The sequence below is a fragment of the Scardinius erythrophthalmus genome (assembly GCF_964197995.2).
Source record: "Scardinius erythrophthalmus genome assembly, chromosome: 10".
NCBI lineage: Eukaryota > Metazoa > Chordata > Actinopteri > Cypriniformes > Leuciscidae > Scardinius > Scardinius erythrophthalmus.
This window is the reverse complement of record NC_138230.1, coordinates 17,178,653-17,192,989: the sequence shown is the minus strand read 5'-3', so window position 1 is coordinate 17,192,989 and position 14,337 is coordinate 17,178,653. Positions and strand designations below refer to the sequence as shown.

General features: G+C 41.2%; 1 protein-coding gene across 1 annotated transcript; it reads left to right on the top strand.

Annotated features, from left to right (window-relative positions):
• Positions 1-3,778: 3,778 nt before the first annotated feature.
• Positions 3,779-8,497, top strand: tshz1 (teashirt zinc finger homeobox 1; the record flags this gene model as incomplete). The annotated part of the gene is given in 3 exon segments (XM_081377254.1): positions 3,779-3,825; positions 3,827-3,853; positions 3,855-8,497. Coding segments are annotated over 3 exon segments (3,489 nt in total). The 3' UTR covers positions 7,270-8,497.
• Positions 8,498-14,337: the final 5,840 nt, after the last annotated feature.

The window sequence follows — 14,337 nt, the reverse complement described above, 5'->3', positions numbered from 1 at the left end:
TTTTAAATGATTTGCTGAAACAGAGCTGGTGTCTCAACTTATAGTGTAAATAATATGTAAATGTAAATAGACATGTACGTTTATAATTTATATCTAAATAATTGTAAATTTATTGTGTGTGTTTTTATATACATGTATATAAAATGTGTGTGTGTGTGTGTATGTAAATGCGTGCTTGTGTAAGATTTCAAATGTGAAGAGTTTCAAGCCCTGTTTTGTACGGCATCCGTGGAAAGTGCCTGCTTCACTCAGTAAATCAAACTCTTTCTCGTTCTCCTCCGCATCAAAAGCATCTTCTTTTTATAGAAACTATTGATTCGCTTAATTGTGTGTATTCTTAACAACTTATCTGTGTCGTTTTCTCCCGACAGTACAATGCAGGCTTATTTTTGACTGACAAACACAACAAGCCCCTCCCCCCCTCCTCTCCTCTTAATCCCTCTCTTATTGTTCGGCGTGATGTTTAAAAGCAGGCCCCCGATAAGAGATGTCAGCAGTCAAACTTCTGATTGGGTTATTAAGTGTGAGCTGTCGTTGCCGTCGTCTGGCGGGTTCCTTTTTTTTTTTTGACGCAGATGGCAAAAAATTGCCAAGTCGTGTTTGACGGCTTGATGCGAGGACAGTGACATGCCAACGCGCATGCCTGTCAGATGCCACGCGGTGTCAGGGGCTGAGAAGACGCGCTCGATTTAGTGTCAGGTTCTGCCCATCTCTTTGCGAAAAAAGCCCTCTCGTTCTGGCTTTCTTCTTCGCCCCCCGTCTCACTTTTCTGTCTCTCTCTCTCTCTCTGCCCCTCTATCACTCTCTCTGTAATTACAGCAAAGATGAAAAACTTCTCTCTTTGTTTTAACGTGATAAGCTGTCTTAAATGCTGCAGTGACTTGAGGGAATTATCAGGGCTTCAATCCATTGAACCGTGTTGCGGCTTGAACATTTCTTTTTAAAGCGATATTTGGATAAGTGATTTATTTGACAGTTCGTAATGTTTATTTCACCAAATCCCTTTCGCTTTACGCCGCCTACTTGATTTCTCCGAGGAATTGACGGATTGAAATCCGTCGGAGAGTTTGAGGTGGAATCAGTGATTCCTCCGGATCAGAAGGCGTCGTTTAAGAATATCCCAGTAACGGGAACACCACATACACCACGTTCCCAGCTGTTCACGCCCCTTCAGCTTCCTCCACGCAGCTGTAAATGGCACCTTACAAACATCAGGTACGGAGTCCGTTCTGATTACGTGTGCTCAGCTGCACGCCGTTTGAAGCTGACAGCACATCTGCTTCAACCACTGAGACGGATCTTGGCATCTCGGACAGACATCTCCTGGTGGCTCGCTGAGATAAAGGAACAACTCTTCAAGCGCTGCCTGTCTCTTTTTCTTCTCTTTACTCCCATCTCCTCTACTGCTCCCCTCTTTTCCTGCTCTGTCTCTTCCCATTGCCTTCACAGTTGTGCGGGCTGTTGTTGTGGCTTTTCTCCTCGTGTTGTGTTCAAAATGGCTGATAGTAACAATACCACTCACAAAGTGAACAGGAGGCTTTTTTTGTAGCTGGACATGCTGTGAAGATGCATGCATGCACACACACACACACACACACACACACACACACACACACACACACACACACACACACACACACACAAGCACGCTCGAAAGAGGTACTTTGATGTGTTTCGATGACGGAGAGCTCATTTTGTTTATCTCCCACTGCAGATCGAAACCAGCTGATGAAACAGGAATTTAATCCTACCGCTCCTCATTAAGCACTTGGTCTCATGGACCTTTATTCTCTTTTCATTAAGCGAATTAAACGAGTAGCATTCTCTCTCTCCCTCTCTCGCTCTTTTTGTCTTGCAGCTGTGGGTGCCGACAGTGGGCTATCACTCTGTTTTTTTCTGTCATAGCTCTGTCGGCACACAATAGAGTGAAGGAGCTTTTTGTGGCTGAAACATGAAACCTTACATTTGTGAACATTATTGTTCTGTTCCTTTCCCCTAATGTAATACATCTGACAGTACATCTTATTACCACACATTTAGCCGAGGAAAATAAGCATTTTCTAGTGTGTTGCGTAGGCAACATTTTTCAGTATCCCCTTTTTACCTTTAGAAATAAATGTGCACTTAGCAGTTATACGCAGAGCAAAAATAGCTGTGTTTTCACAAATAAGCATGAATGTGTATTTCTGAAACATGCACTCGTGGGCCGATGCTGTTTTCACTAAAATCAATGCATTAACTGGTTCTTATCAATTCCTTTTGGTCAAAATATCGACAAGGGAGGAAGACATCAATGCCAATGTTTAGAGACCAGGGTGGCCAATAAAGTACAAATAAACATATAAATATGAAATCCAAAATGACACTGTTTACTTTTCCTAAAATGATAGTTCACCCAAAAATTACAAGTCTTTCACAATTTACTCAACCTCATGTTGTTTCAAGCCTATGTAACTTACACGCAAAAGAAAATATTTTGAAGAATGATTCAACTGTTGTTGTCCAAATAATGAAAGCCAGTGGGCTCCAAAACAAAGCTGGACCACTTTGACTTTGGAAAATAGAGGCATTTTCAAAATCATCTTTTGTGTTCTGCAACAAAGTCATACAGATTTGGAGCAACATGTAGATGCTTTTTAAAGAATTTATTTATTAATTCTATCTCTTAAATGCACATTTCAAGCAGTTTATTTTTTAAGCAGGCATTATTTTTTGCTTCATTACCTACAACATAAATTGGACTCAAAATTGCTCTAATTAAACACTTATTTTTAATATTTAACATTTGCAAACAAAAAATCTTGACAAAATTGAAACTAACACAAAAACTAATCCTGCTAATCACCCAAGCAGACATGGTTATCAGTCAATGCTAAAATATTGCTGAAATATAATATATTTATCACTAGAAGGAAGGTGCACTAAAGATGGTTATGTATCCTCTTGTCTTTTATTTCACTCTCTCTTTTTCCCCTGTGGCTACACACACTCTTGACTCCCTGAGAGTTAGTACAGCATGGACCATGACAACATGACATGCCATTTCCACTTGCATTTTAGCATGACTCGCTGCGAGAACTTCCATCGCCTCTGCCAACAGCATTGAGGCAAGCTGCACCCCGCGCTGCATCCCTGGCAATAACTTAGACGCAATCTCACACTCAGAGGAGTCTAGCTTGGCTAGTGCATTAGAGAACTGGATCAATGTCACACACAGTCTGTGCCCTCTAACTACAGGGGAAAGGAGGACAAGAAAAAGCGAGAGAGTAGTCTAAATGGGGTTAATATTTAAGAATGACATTTTTGTAAACAAAGGGATGGGGTTTGGGGTAATTTTGTAGTATTGGATGTCTTTTTTTACAATTTGAAATTATATATTTTGCTTTCATTACAATATTCATAATAGAGTACAGTATTTAATTCCATGCATAAATCCATGATATTATCATGTTTCTTTTCAGTATGTTATTCTGTTTTAAAGATTTGTTTTTTTTTCTAGATACCTAATTTTTTCTTTAGAGGACTCTCCTCTGCCCTCTTTACCCTTGCTGAGCTGTTACACAGGATAGCTTTGTTAGTCTCAGCAGTGAAGGGGGCTATCTATCATAGTCAAGATATGGATGTTTGCCACTTTATAATTGCAAACCTGTGTCCTCTGCCAGGACTATTGACAAAAAAATCTCTTTAAGTTCATCATGTAAGCATGCACACACACACGTGCACATGCAATGATACATTTTCCCACACCTATTTCATTTGAAGCAACTAAAATGTAAAAATGAACTTACTTATTCAACAATCCATGTTAAAGATGCACATTTTGGGGGCTCTTGACTCATCATCTCTCCCCTCCCCCCTTTTGTTTTCTCAGCCTATATGCCGGAAGACGAGCTTAAGGCAGCTAAGATCGATGAGGAGCACCTGCAGGACGACGGGCTCTCCTTAGACGGTCAGGACGCAGAGTACCTGTGCAATGAAGAAGATGATGGGCGTGAACAGCTAAGCTACCAGAATTCTCCACTCAGCAATGGCACCAACCCAGATGCCGGGTACGCCTCGCCCCTCAGCGACACCAGTGATCACCTGGCTGACTTCAAAAGCACCTCCTCCAAAGAGGGCCAGGATAAAGAGGAGGTTGAAGACTTGGAGACAGATGCCGGACTATCATTGCAGGACAGCCTGGCGCAGATGAAAGCCGTCTATGCAAACCTGATTTCAGATGCTTCCTGGTCGAGTATTACAAAGGACATTATGAAAAGCAAGCAGGTTAGTGCTAGTAGCACTAACAGTACCCCAAGCAGCCACAAGGGGAACAACAGCATTGTGAACAGCCATGCAAGTAATATTACAAGCAGCGGAGCTAGCAGCAGCAGCAATGCTAGTGCTAGCACAAAGACAAATGTGACACCAAGCAGCAATTCTACAAAAGCCACCACATTAAACAATGCCAACAATGGAAACATCAATGGTGCTAACAGTGGGGGTGTTGCATATGACTGGCATCAAGCAGCACTTGCTAAAACCTTACAGCATACACCCTACCACCTCATGCCTGAACCAAGTCTCTTCAGCACAGTGCAGCTGTACCGGCAAAACAATAAGCTGTACGGGCCTGTGTTTACGGGTGCCAGCAAGTTCAGATGCAAGGACTGTAGTGCAGCCTACGACACGCTTGTAGGTCTCACAGTGCACATGAATGAAACGGGCCATTACCGTGATGATAACAAGGACAAAGAGGAGGACAGGGGCAAGAAATGGTCCAAGCCACGGAAGCGATCCTTAATGGAGATGGAGGGCAAAGAAGATGCTCAGAAAGTTCTGAAATGCATGTATTGTGGCCACTCGTTTGAATCCCTACAGGACTTGAGTGTCCACATGATCAAAACTAAACATTACCAGAAAGTGCCTCTCAAAGAACCAATGCCAGCTCTTGCCTCAAAGCTGGTCCACTCCACCAAAAAGAGAGCGTTCCAAGACCTGTTGTCTCCTTGCTCACCTGAGTCAATCTCCAGCACCCCTGGCATTCCATTGGCAGAGACTGCGCCCACCAAAGATCAGAAGATTTCCAACCCATATGTCACAGCTAATAACCGTTATGGCTACCAAAACGGTGCAAGTTATACCTGGCAGTTTGAGGCCCGAAAAGCTCAAATTCTTAAGTGTATGGAGTGCGGGAGTTCCCATGACACCTTGCAACAGTTGACAGCCCATATGATGGTGACCGGACATTTCCTCAAAGTCACAAACTCCGCCTCTAAAAAAGGAAAACAATTGGTGTTTGACCCTGTGGTGGAAGAGAAAATCCAATCCATTCCTCTTCCACCCACAACAACACGTCTACCAGCTCCCACTATCAAGTCCCAACCTGATTCACCAATACACCCATCCACCATGGATGAAAGAAAGGAGTTGGAAGAGGACAAATGGGAGGAACCTGAGGAGAAAAAAATCAAGCAAGAGAAAGAGGATCCTGTTGAGAAAGTGGAAAAAATGGAAAAACACAGCCATTACAAATATCTAAGAGAAGAGGATCTTGAAGAGTCTCCTAAAGGTGGACTGGATATTCTCAAGTCATTAGAAAATACAGTCTCCAGTGCAATCAGTAAGGCTCAGACCGGTACGCCCACTTGGGGTGGATATCCCAGCATTCATGCCGCTTACCAGCTCCAAGGGTCTTTGAAATCATCTATACCCGCTGTCCAGAGTGTCCAGATTCAACCAACATTCAATGCCAGCAGCTTGAAATCTTTGACCTCTGACTCCAGCACTCTAATCCATTCTCCAAGCAGCCCATCACCACCTCCAAACCATAAAAGCAACGTCCTAGCAATGGAAGAGTTAGTGGAGAAAGTAACAGGAAAAATCCCTTCAAAGAAAGACCGGGATGAAAAATCAATTGAACGTGTTTCCAAACATCTCACTGCTGAATTACCCTCTCCGGTCCTCAAAGACCGAAAGGACCTGCCAAGATCAGAGGACCAGCCAAGATCAGGTGACCTTAGCAAGCCAACAAAGAATGGAATGGTAGATAAAGACCTAGACCACGTTCTGGTTCGGGAAGGAGAATACAAGGAAAGCCATGCAGATAATCTTGTAAAGAACGGAACGGATGTCCTCAAAACACAAGTCAGCAATGGTTGCGATAACTTAGGAATCATCACTGACCACTCACCAGAACAGCCTTTAGTCAACCCTCTTAGTGCATTGCAGTCTATCATGAACACTCATTTGGGTAAGGCCTCCAAAACGGTCAGTCCACTCCTGGACCCACTAGCAATGCTGTACAAGATCAGCAACAACATGATGGAAAAGCCCATGTACAATCCAGCTCAGGTCAAGCAAGTCGAGTCCATCAACAGATATTATGACAATAATGATGATCAACCCATGGACTTGACGAAGTCCAAAAGTGGCAATGGGCCCACAAACAATTGTGCATCCACTGTTATCAGCAACAGCAGCATCACAAACAGCACCCGACCCATCTTGTCAACGCTGACTGAATCAGTCTCATCTCCTCTTCGGGAGAATGCTCTAATGGACATCTCTGACATGGTGAAGAACCTCACGGGTCGCCTGACGCCAAAGTCGTCAACCCCTTCCTCTATATCCGAAAAGTCAGATGCAGATGGCTGTGCTTTTGAGGATGGGCTGGAGGATCTTTCACCCATTCAGAAGAGAAAAGGCAGGCAATCAAACTGGAACCCTCAGCATCTGTTGATTCTTCAGGCTCAGTTTGCGTCCAGCCTTCGAGAAACCCCTGATGGAAAGTACATCATTACAGACCTAGGTCCTCAGGAGCGTGTACATATTTGTAAGTTTACAGGTCTCTCCATGACCACCATCTCCCACTGGTTGGCAAACGTCAAGTACCAACTCAGGCGGACAGGTGGAACCAAGTTTCTGAAGAACATAGACTCAGGCCAGCCACTGTTCCTGTGTAGTGACTGTTCCTCCCAGTTCAGAACTCCCTCCGCATACATTAACCACTTAGAGTCCCACTTGGGCTTTAGCTTGAAAGACCTCTCAAAATTATCAATAGACCTCATAAGAGACCAGCAAGCAGTCACAAAAATGATCACAGACAAGACATTCAGTGCCCTTGGCTTAACTGAGGAGGACTCTAATTCCATATTTCAGTGCAAACTGTGCAATAGGACTTTTGTCAGCAAGCACGCAGTGAAACTGCACCTCAGCAAAACGCACGGAAAGTCACCGGAGGACCATCTGATCTTTGTTACTGAGCTGGAAAAGTTAGAAAAAGCCTAAGGAAAGCAGGCTGGTGGCAGTGAAGTGACTGGATTGAGAATCATTGCACTACAACACTGTACTGCACTGCGCCTGAACTGAGCCTTCAAAATCAGTCCAAATTCTGTCGTGAAACTGCCTGATTGGACCATGGTCTATTTTGTTTTTGTTTTTTTCCCTTGTTTTTCAGTCTCTTGATTTCTATCTCTTGCTTTGTACTGTATTTATCTGATATGTGTCGGTTATGTGCATGTTTTTTTAACTTTATTTTATCTCTGAGTGACTTCATATTCAAACAGAATTTACAATTTGTACTCTGTTGAATTGGGAATGAAACAAACATGGTATCCATGGGCATGGTCTAAAAGAAAATGGCAAAAGAACTTCTGAATAGAATGAGTCGCGTTGTACACTTACTATACATTAAAAAAGACTGACTTCATTAAAGCACTCTGTGGTGTTGAATGTTATGAGAATATGTATAAAATGAGACAGAGCTATTTTGTTAATTTGAGCTCAGATTTTCAGATATTGGCTTGACATAAATCAAACTGCAACCCTTTGAAGTGAAAACAATGAATTGTAGATTTTGTTGAGTCTTCTAAACCTTGAAGGATATTGAAGATTTTGACAGGCTGCCTATGATTATAAACTTTGGTTTTTCAAAGGCATTTCTTTGTTTTTAATAATCTTTCTTTTTTTTTTTTTTTTTTTGTTAAGTATCATTTTATACAGTAGCAATTTGAAACGTATGCTTTGGTACCACTATTTCTCTTTCTATGGTTTCGCTTTGGTTTCAACCTGTAAAGACTTAATTGAAATCTTATATACAGCACATATATTTAAATGATCAGCAAAGATGTGTAAATTTCCATCATCATATCTTGCCAATTGCCGCAGCTCAACATTGTTTGTATGGTGTGCATTCTTTTATATTGTCATTTTATATATAGTAAACAAAAAGGAAATAATATGTACAGAGATGTATATGCAGTATATGTGCTGTAGAACCACGATTCATCCTTTAGTTGAACTAAGTTCTCTGATGTGGTAAATATGAATTAACTGAAGGAGTTGCATCGCTGTTGATGCATGGTGTAGAAGAGGGAACCAAGCAATGCAAAACATGAAATACAGTACATTTCAATGTTTTATCATGCCATTGTGAAAAGTCCCATCAATTCCCTTAATTAAAAAAGAAAAAAAATGTTTTTGTCCCTTAATTGTAAAATAAAAACTGAAGCATTTCTTGATTAATGTTGTTCTCCATTTGGTCATTCGTGTGTTTTTCTCTTTTCCTACAATCAGCAATTAACTTGAAATGAAGTCCACTTTGTGCTTTCTTCAGAGATGAAATATTCTGAAGTTCATTGTCCGTGTTTGCTTTTGTTATTCTTTGAATGCAGCACCTTTTCTGTGCTGTATGTAAATGAGAGATGTTTCCAGACACAAAACCTGCCAGTAAACAGGAAACTCTCACTGGAGCCAAAATGGGCAAAGAACTTGTGGATTTAACGCTTTTCCCGTAAAGCCTGTATATCTGGCTTCTCAGGACTGATTCTGTAGCATTGATCCAGCTCTTCCTCTCTTTTTTTTTTTCCCCAGAGGATCTTAGTGCAGTCCCTGTACGTATTCTATGTAAATTATAGCAATCATGACAACTGCGACATTGTGAGTACCTGCAGAGCGGAGTGAAACATCGGCAGATAGACACAGTTTAAGCAGATTTGCATTTTTTCCTGTTCACACAAGCACTCTCCAAGCATTTCACGGGGTTTTCAGACTTAGAAATAAATGCCCAATTTCTAGTGGGAATCAAAGATTTACTCTTTTCAGCTCAATTACTGAGTGATTATACGTGTGGACACAGGGGGCTTGAGGGGAAACGAAACAAGAAGGGGAAAGGACTGAAATATGCAGTGTTTGCACAATAATCTCAATCTCCATTTGAAGCCGCTTTGGGGAGTTGCAGTATCAAACCCCTTGTTAGTTGCCCTATTTGAGAGTATCCTCTCACTCAAATTGGCATGTTTTGATTTCCCAGTAGTCCCATACTGAATATTCTGAGCCTCCATCTGCTAGTTTTTGCTTTCCTCAATTACTGTAATTCGTTTTCACTTTTATTTGGAATGCAGCATATCTGTGCAAACTATCAGACATATTAAGCCATGTAAATCCAAGAGTGTCCTACTACTTTTGTATAAATAGTCAAATTTATCATCCAGACAAATTATTTTTACACATTAAGGAAGCAGGTTTAGGCACTGAGTATGTTCTGGAGTAGATTTAAAACTATTCATTTATTCGAGTCATGGTTTTGGCATAACTTTTCCACATCTTGAAATATCCTCAATATAATAGTCTGAAAGCATTATTGTTATTGAAATCAAACCTTTTGAGTATGGAGCAGATTTAAGTGTATTATAAAATTAAGCCTTCCATTTCCTTCCACATCTGGGGTCCTGACGCACATGAAGATAAAGGGGTTGTGCCAGGACTCTCTCAAAGAATTGACTTGCTACCTATGCGCAGATTTCACGTTTTGAGAAACAAAAGGTTTCAAAGCGTACATTTGTGTCTTAAAGCTCCAGTTGAATTAAAGTGCAAACACAAAGGTGAGACAATGTTGAAGACATAAGGTTTTGAATGCCCTGCAACTTTGTGTGCAACAAGAAGTGGCAAACATTTTTTTCATGTTTTATCTGTTTGTACATGTCGCTGGCAAGTACTTTCTTTCTATGAATCATGATAGCAGTACATTTCTGTTTGTGAAAGAATGCATTTGAGTCCATTGACAAAGGTGATTATTGATTAATAAACAAAAATGATTGATTAATCAAACAAATATGTTGTTTTTAGACGTCAAAACAGATCTCCAGTCTAAAATACTAAGATGTTTCATATCGAGACGAAGGGTTGAAGGAGAACAGAATTTTGAAAGTTTTTGCACGTCAAACATCAGTGTCATCACTGATGCAACTCGTCACTGTGAATTCATCAGCTTAACCTTGTCTCATGTTTTGTTATTTCACTTCAAACAAACAGGAAATAAATAATCTCAGTCTGTTTCTTTCTCACAGACAGACGGTGAAGCATAAATATGATGCCACACAAAAGAATTCATTGATAGTGGGACAATGATGAATTTTAACTGGTTACAATTTGTCGTTTTCAAAAGGCAAAGCGGCGAGACATCAAGGTGATTTAAACGTTCCCTATCAAAATTGCACACTTTCTTCTGAAAGGAATAAGATAGAAAATAATAAAATCTGGAAAATGACCCATTGTGGTCTGTGAATGACAGTATTTTTGAATATAAAATGGAAAAAGAAGACTTTCAACCGAGCCAACATTCATCCTAATGGACAGTTTGTTTGGCCAAAAACATTCATGGGTATCTTTAAAAGAAGAAGAAAGAAGAAAAAAAAAAGGCATCATTTACTCACCATGTCATTCCAAATCCATATGATATTCAGTCTCTCTAGAAAAAAAAAAAAAGGAGATATTTAGTAGAATGTTCCCGCTGGTGCTTTTTGTAATTTTTGGTCACTGTCACCATTCATTTTAAAACCCCTTCTGCTAAACGGCTTCTTTTGTCTTCTACAGATGAAACATGAAACAGACGACATGAGAGCGAATAAATGACAGAATTTTCATTATTGCGTTCACCTTCACCCCAAAGCATGGCTTCCTTGAGTCAAATACACAACTTTAAAAACACATGCAGTTTGAAATGCACCAACAGTGACACCTTAAAGTGTTCCTCCATCAATTTGAAAAACGTTTTAAGCCTTTAAAAACTCATTTGACACCCTGTGCGCTGACTATTTCCAGACTGAATTTGTTATTCTTAAGCTGTCCGCAATGAGGCCTGTGTTCCTGTCAAACGACAGCTGTCAAACTACAAGGCAGAATGGTGTAAAATTGAATCACAGTTGAACGCTGTAGAAAACAAAGGGCTGTCAGATAAATGCACATGGCAGAATAAATTGTGAGCCGTTTGATTGGCAGCTCTAGGACAAAACGTACATTTCCGAGAATAAATATGGCTGGAAAACTTTGAGTCCCATCAGGTGATGGACTGCGGGATCATTGCATTAAGACTTATTTGATGCTTCCTTCCCGACGGATGTGTGAAGTGTTGGGGAGACGGCATCACAAATGGTTGTGTTCCTGTCAAAAGTGAGCCGTGTTTGGAGATGGAACGTCCTGCTTATTCATCTGCGTGTGGATAGCGGCCTGAAGAATGGAGATGTGACAAAATCGCTTCTTTATAGAATAATGACGGCTGACACGGGGCCTAATGGATGCAGTGTTTTTAATCTCTGTGAAGGCTCAGCCCGGTGATGGACTCGGCTGCCAGGCCTACAGGTGTGCTGTGACAGCCTGTCTATTCTACTGCTCATCACTCACGCAGAGCAAAGACGACCAGCTACATTTCAGCCCAATCCGCTCAGTCGCTGTATTGCATTCGAATGCAAAGCGGTGGGAGGTGGCACCGCAATCCAAGCCGAAACCCGCCAACAAGTTCTCTGGCTTCTTTATGTAGAGGTTAAGAGAGTCAAGTCCAATGTCGCACAGGATACGTCAAGTTGGGCATGATGGGAAGAAGAATAAGTTCAGCTTATTCAGACACTTTCTACACATGCAAACTGTAGATAAAACACTGGATACCTGAGAAAAGACATTTAGATAAAAAAAAGAATAATAATTTCATTAAGGCCTCTTTTACACTGCAGGTCTTGATGCCCAATTCCTATTTGTTGACCAGCTTGCATCTTCTTTTAAAAGTGACCCCTATCCAATATCTGCATTTACACTATACGCATAGCAAAACAAACAAAGGTAGACATACTGACCCGACAAGCTTAGGCCGAAAAGGAAGTAAAAACGGCACTATTTGCAATGGACGCCGACCAGCTTTCCGCACCATCTTTAAAGGTAAGCACAACACTGGGTTGAGACTTCGTCCTCCATTGGGCCGTTTAAAAAAGTCATGTGATCGCGTTCGGTGTCCACCTGAGTTGATGTCATTTGCCACTATCTCTTTTTCAATCACGTACAACTCAGATTGACAGGGGAATATCCGATCTGTCCGATCTTACATGGCAGATACAAATGCATGTATCCGATTCATATCAGATTTATTTCCACATGTGAATGAGGGCTGAAACAGATCTGAGAATATCGGAATCTATGTGCTTTTTTTCCTGCTTACACGTTCGTGGGTCAAATCCAGAGGTGTAAAGAGTACCTGAAAACCATTCTTGAGTAAAAGTACAGATACCTTACAGCAAAAATGACTCCTTTACAAGTTACAAGTCACCAATTCCAATTCTTGGTATCTGATTTTAACAGTACTTAAGTATTTTGCCCTTTGTCAACGGTTCTGTTCATGATTTTTATGGACAGAAGTTCTAGGTGCAGTCAGGGGCCGGAGGGTGTCCGGTTTGGGGACCACACGATTTCGTCTTTGCTTTTTGCGGATGATGTTGTCATGTTGGCCTCATCAGACCGGGACCTTCAGCGTGCACTGGGACGATTTGCAACCGAGTGTGAAGCGGCTGGGATGAGAATCAGCACCTCCAAGTCCGAGGCCATGGTCCTCAGTCGAAAAAAGGGTGGCTTGCTCGCTTCAGGTTGGTGGAGAGTTCCTGCCTCAAGTGGAGGAGTTCAAGTATCTTGGGGTCTTATTCACGAGTGAGGGAAGGATGGAACGGGAGATCGACAGACGGATCGGTGCAGCTTCAGCAGTAATGCGGTCGATGTACCGGTCTGGCAAGGTGAAGAAAGAGCTGAGCTGCAAGGCGAAGCTCTAAATTTACCGGTCGATCTACATTCCTACTCTCACCTATGGTCATGAGCTTTGGGTCATGACCGAAAGGACAAGATCCCAGATACAGGTGGCCGAAATGAGCTTTCTCTGCAGAGTGGCTGGGCGATCCCTTAGAGATAGGGTGAGAAGCTCGGTCACTCGGGAGGAGCTCAGAGTAGAGCCGCTGCTCCTCCACATCGAGAGGAGTCAGCTGAGGTGGCTCAAGCATCTGTTCTGGATGCCTCCTGGACGCGCGTCCCACCGGGAGGAGACCCCGGGGAAGACCTAGGACACCTAAAAGACATGCCAGTGCAAATAAGAAACAATTGATTTGTAATATGAGAAATCAAGTTTATTTTCTAAAATCAAAATAAAACTGAACACCTAAATATTAATATATTAAATTATAAATAAAGGTCAACACAACAGACTCTTAAATGTCTACAAACTCTCAAGTCTCAGTTAAGCTCAAGTGCACAAAAAGGCCATAAGTAAACCAAAATCCTTCAAAAAGGTCTCATCAAAATAGTGGATACATAAAATAATGTTAAAATGAACTAGTCAAAGTCTACTTGCACTGTTGGTTTTGGCCTCATCACCGGCTGCAGTCATGACTTCATCTCCTAAATCAAACACCTGCGGTTCAGCAACTACCTGGTAATGCACTCGCACTCATGTAAAGTAGCCTTGTTGACAAGTTTGGGTGAATAAAGGCAAAACTCACAAGATATAGAACCTTCAATGCCCTTAGATGGCAATATTGCTTCTTTATAGCAGAAACAAACTGCTGCAGAAAAAGTTAGGTGCCATGCAAAATGTAATGTGTAATTGCATTACTCATCACAAATGTATTGGAGTAAAAAGTACATTTACTTCTTCAAAAATGTAGTCAAGTAGAGAGTAAAAGTTGCCAACATATTTGATACTCAGTAAAACTATAAAGTAGCCAAAAAGATACTTAAGTACAGTAATGAATTACATTTACTCCAATACTTTACACCACTGGTCATATCCGATCTGTGCCAGATGGGAGGAAAACATCGGAATTGTAAATACAGCCATAGTCTGGGTTGCATAGTTCTACGTAAAAACAGTAAAAAATAATTTAGCTTTTTTTCACATTTGTCAAGTGGCCCTTGTCCCCCTCATCACTTTTATTACTTTTACAAAGGATAAATGCATATACTTATACTGTATGTGTGTTTTTGTTTTTCAATTATTTCTCAATGTTCAGAGTAAGAAAATGCTGTTCAAATTCTGTTTTCCTACACCTT